The sequence below is a fragment of the Otolemur garnettii genome, unplaced genomic scaffold (assembly GCF_000181295.1).
Source record: "Otolemur garnettii isolate 467f Iridium unplaced genomic scaffold, OtoGar3 scaffold00038, whole genome shotgun sequence".
Lineage (NCBI taxonomy): Eukaryota > Metazoa > Chordata > Mammalia > Primates > Galagidae > Otolemur > Otolemur garnettii.
Window position 1 is genome coordinate 7,868,908 of NW_003852433.1, and position 1,532 is coordinate 7,870,439.

General features: G+C 41.8%; 1 protein-coding gene across 1 annotated transcript in view; it reads left to right on the forward strand.

The window, feature by feature from the left end:
- SPPL3 (signal peptide peptidase like 3) overlaps positions 1-1,532 on the forward strand; it is a 150,200-nt gene that overhangs the window by 127,491 nt on the left and 21,177 nt on the right. The window contains exon 6 of the mRNA XM_003789906.3: positions 711-823. Coding sequence (XP_003789954.2) covers positions 711-823 — 113 coding nt within the window. The remainder of the gene's footprint in view (positions 1-710; positions 824-1,532) is intronic.

The window sequence follows — 1,532 nt, forward strand, 5'->3', positions numbered from 1 at the left end:
GCAACCTCCAACTCCTGGGCTCAAGCGAGTCTCCTGCCTCTGCCTCCCAAGTAGCTGGGACCACAGGCGCCCGCCACAACGCCTGGCTGTTTTTTGGTTGCAGCCATTATTGTTGTTTTGGCGGGTCTGGGCTGGGGATTGGAACCCACCACCTTAGGTGTACATGGCTGGCGCCTTAGCCGGTTGAGCCATAGGCGCCGAGCCCCAGTACTCATACTTTAACTCCTAAAGCCATTGCTTCCCGGGAACAAAATGCTACACTAATAGAGATATAATATGCACTTAGGAAACCAGTCACTGGCAGCTGATTTTCCCAGGAATTAATGATAACCACATAGATACTTAAAAGTACGTATTCATCTTTGCTAAATGAATTATATTGGCTTTCATAGTTTTGATTTCCTCATAAGAGTAGTATTGCCCCCATACTTAGCTTCTCCAGAGCTTGATATTGTCACTTTAAATTTCTAAGTACCCTTGTGATAATTTGGTCTAAAAAGTACATTATCATGAGTGCAGAAGTATACTTCCTCTGAGCTTTCCTTAGCTTCCTCCAAAGAGGTGTGGATATTTGGGTATTCCAGGTATCTAAGTATAAGCTGTTATTCTAATCCAGTCATCATGTACTCTGATAATGAAATATCAGTCAAGAGTTTGGTGACTGAAGGAAATTGTGCCCATCATTCCAATAACTGTTGTCTGTTTTCCAGGATTTCCTTTGGTTGCTGTGGGCGTTTCACTGCTGCTGAGTTACTGTCATTCTCTCTGTCTGTCATGCTTGTCCTCATCTGGGTTCTCACTGGCCATTGGCTTCTCATGGATGGTGAGTTACTAATAACTAATAAGTGAAAGACAATTTAGTATATTCAGAGTTGTACAACCATTACTACAATCAATTTCAGAGCATTTGCATCAGCCACCCACCCCAAAAACTCATACCCATTAGTAGTCACTCCCCTTGCCACCCACCTCACCCCACCCCAACTATCCAGTGTCTGCTTTCTGAACATTTCACATAAATGGAATCATATTATGTGACCTTTTGTGTCTGGCTTCTTTGACTTAACATAATGTTATGAAGGTTTATCCAAGTTGTACCTGTATTAGGACTTCATTCTTTTTATGGCTGAATACTATTTTTATTATTTGGATATACCAATTTTATTTATCCATTCATCGGTTTCCACTTTGGGAGGTATTACAAATAACATTTTTTAAATCTTTATGTGCAAGTTTTAGACTAAATATTTTGTTATATGCATTGGATTATACTACATGGGTCATTATGAAAATTTTGAGATACATAAGAATCAAGAAGGCTCAGCGCTCGTAGCTCAGTGAGTAGGGCACCATCCACATATACCAAGACTGGTGGGTTTGAGCCCAGCCTGGGCCTGCTAAACAACAATGACAACTGCAATCAACAAATAGCCAGGCATTGTGGTGGGCACCTGTTGTCCCAGCTACTCAGGAGGCTAAGGTGAGAGAATTGCTTAAGCCCAAGAGTTTGAGGTTGCTGTGAGCTGTGATGC